Source organism: Cyprinodon variegatus, unplaced genomic scaffold, assembly GCF_000732505.1.
Source record: "Cyprinodon variegatus isolate N-32 unplaced genomic scaffold, C_variegatus-1.0 Scaffold1194, whole genome shotgun sequence".
Lineage (NCBI taxonomy): Eukaryota > Metazoa > Chordata > Actinopteri > Cyprinodontiformes > Cyprinodontidae > Cyprinodon > Cyprinodon variegatus.
This window is the reverse complement of record NW_015151647.1, coordinates 49,975-51,641: the sequence shown is the minus strand read 5'-3', so window position 1 is coordinate 51,641 and position 1,667 is coordinate 49,975. Positions and strand designations below refer to the sequence as shown.

The following is a 1,667-nucleotide window of genomic DNA, read 5'->3' as shown; positions in this document are numbered from 1 at the left end:
TGTGACATCGTCATATTGGTGCTTAGGTGGATATTATCATTAAGGTATAAATGATAACTGGTCATCTTACTGTTCCAAGGTGTGGATGGATGCTGGAAGCCAGATCTTGTTCTCCTACGCTGTCTGCGTCGGTGTTTTGCCGGCTTTGGGAAGCTACAACAAATTCAACAACAACTGCTACAGGTAAGAAGATTAAACAATTTAGATATACTGTAGTTGATTTAAATGAAAATGACTTTTCCCTTAACGTCATGATGTTCTAAGAGATCTGACCCACATGCAGGAAACCACTCAGAGAACCAGAGTAAAAGTTTAACAGGTTTATTGAAATAATCAATAAGGTTGATCCAGGGTAACTCAGAGAGCTGGTGAACTGGAACTGGAAGTGAGAAGGGAAGTTCAGAGGTTAGTTCAGGGTCTGTGGGAACTTAAACACAAAAATCCGAGATGAACGGGACTCACGTTAGCAGAAAATGGTTCTCTTCCCAGAATCCAGTCGATGTGGGTTTTTTCAGAGATTGGGGGGCTCGTTGGAGGGCGGACAGGTCTTTGGTTTGGTTGGTTCCTTGAGGAGCAATGGAGCGGACTGCCACTAAGATTTCCAGGAGAACTTGAACGGGTCGTGTGGAGATGAATCCCCTGCTCAGTGTGAAGCTCAAAACCATCCTTCCATGGGGAGAAGGCCAAAAAATCCAGTTTGCAGGATGACTTCCTGCAGGAAGGTAAAGACAAAAACAAGGTTAGAACTCAGAGACAAAGACTCGGATAGTTTAAGCTAAACTCAGCTTGGCTAGAGTACCCAAAACTGACTCTCTGGCGACGAGGTAGTGGCAGCCCACCGCAGTAATGAGCACAACCAGCCACAGGTGTGTGGGAGGACCAATGAGAACAGGGCGCCACCTGGTGGTGGAGGGAGAAAACACAAAAACAAACACAGGCCACACACACTGGATTCCTAACACTTAAGAGTAAAATAAAGCATTGTTTGCATTTTAATTTACAAGACTCTAGGAAAAAAAATATTATGAATTTATTCTCGTAATTTTACGAATTTATTCTCAAAATATATATATATTTTTTTAATCTGTAGCCTGGCCCTAATACTCCATCGTACACTTTGGCCCCTGCATGACAACCCTTTTGAAAGTTTTCTGGAACTGTCACTGGTTAGCACCAGGCTAATCTGGCCACCTCTGAAAATCCTTTAGCCAACCCTTGGCCACCCCAGAAATAATTTCTTAGAACCGCCACTGCTGGGGGAGTCACCAAAAATAATTTCATGCTTTATCCAGGACAAAGGAAAACTGCTTTTTTTCCTACAATTTTTGTTTTATTTTTTAAAAGAAGCCATTTTCTTGTTTTGTGGTTGACGTAGCGGAAACACTTAGGTTTTCTTAAAAAAAGAACCTTTAAATCTACCTCCAAGTATTGAAAAGAAATTTAATGTAGACACTGTTTATATGAACAATTCCCCTTATATAAAGCTTAGTTTACAATATCAGTACAAAATCATTTTAAAAGTAATTGAGATTTCATCTACTTCTTAGATTTTGTCAGGAAAATGGTGTTTGTTGAGGAGGACCCAAATGCAGAGACGAGTTGGTAGAGGTGAATTTAAGTGGTTTAATAAGGTTCTCAGGCACTGAGGCAGGAAACAAAAATCCAAC

The 1,667-nt window shown here is 40.8% G+C and overlaps 1 protein-coding gene across 1 annotated transcript in view; it reads left to right on the top strand.

Annotated features, from left to right (window-relative positions):
• Window positions 1-187, top strand: part of LOC107102054 (sodium- and chloride-dependent betaine transporter-like) — a 10,710-nt gene extending 10,523 nt beyond the window's left edge. Inside the window, exon 5 of the mRNA XM_015401216.1 lies at window positions 80-187. Coding sequence (XP_015256702.1) covers window positions 80-187 — 108 coding nt within the window. The remainder of the gene's footprint in view (window positions 1-79) is intronic.
• The last annotated feature ends 1,480 nt before the right edge of the window (window positions 188-1,667 follow it).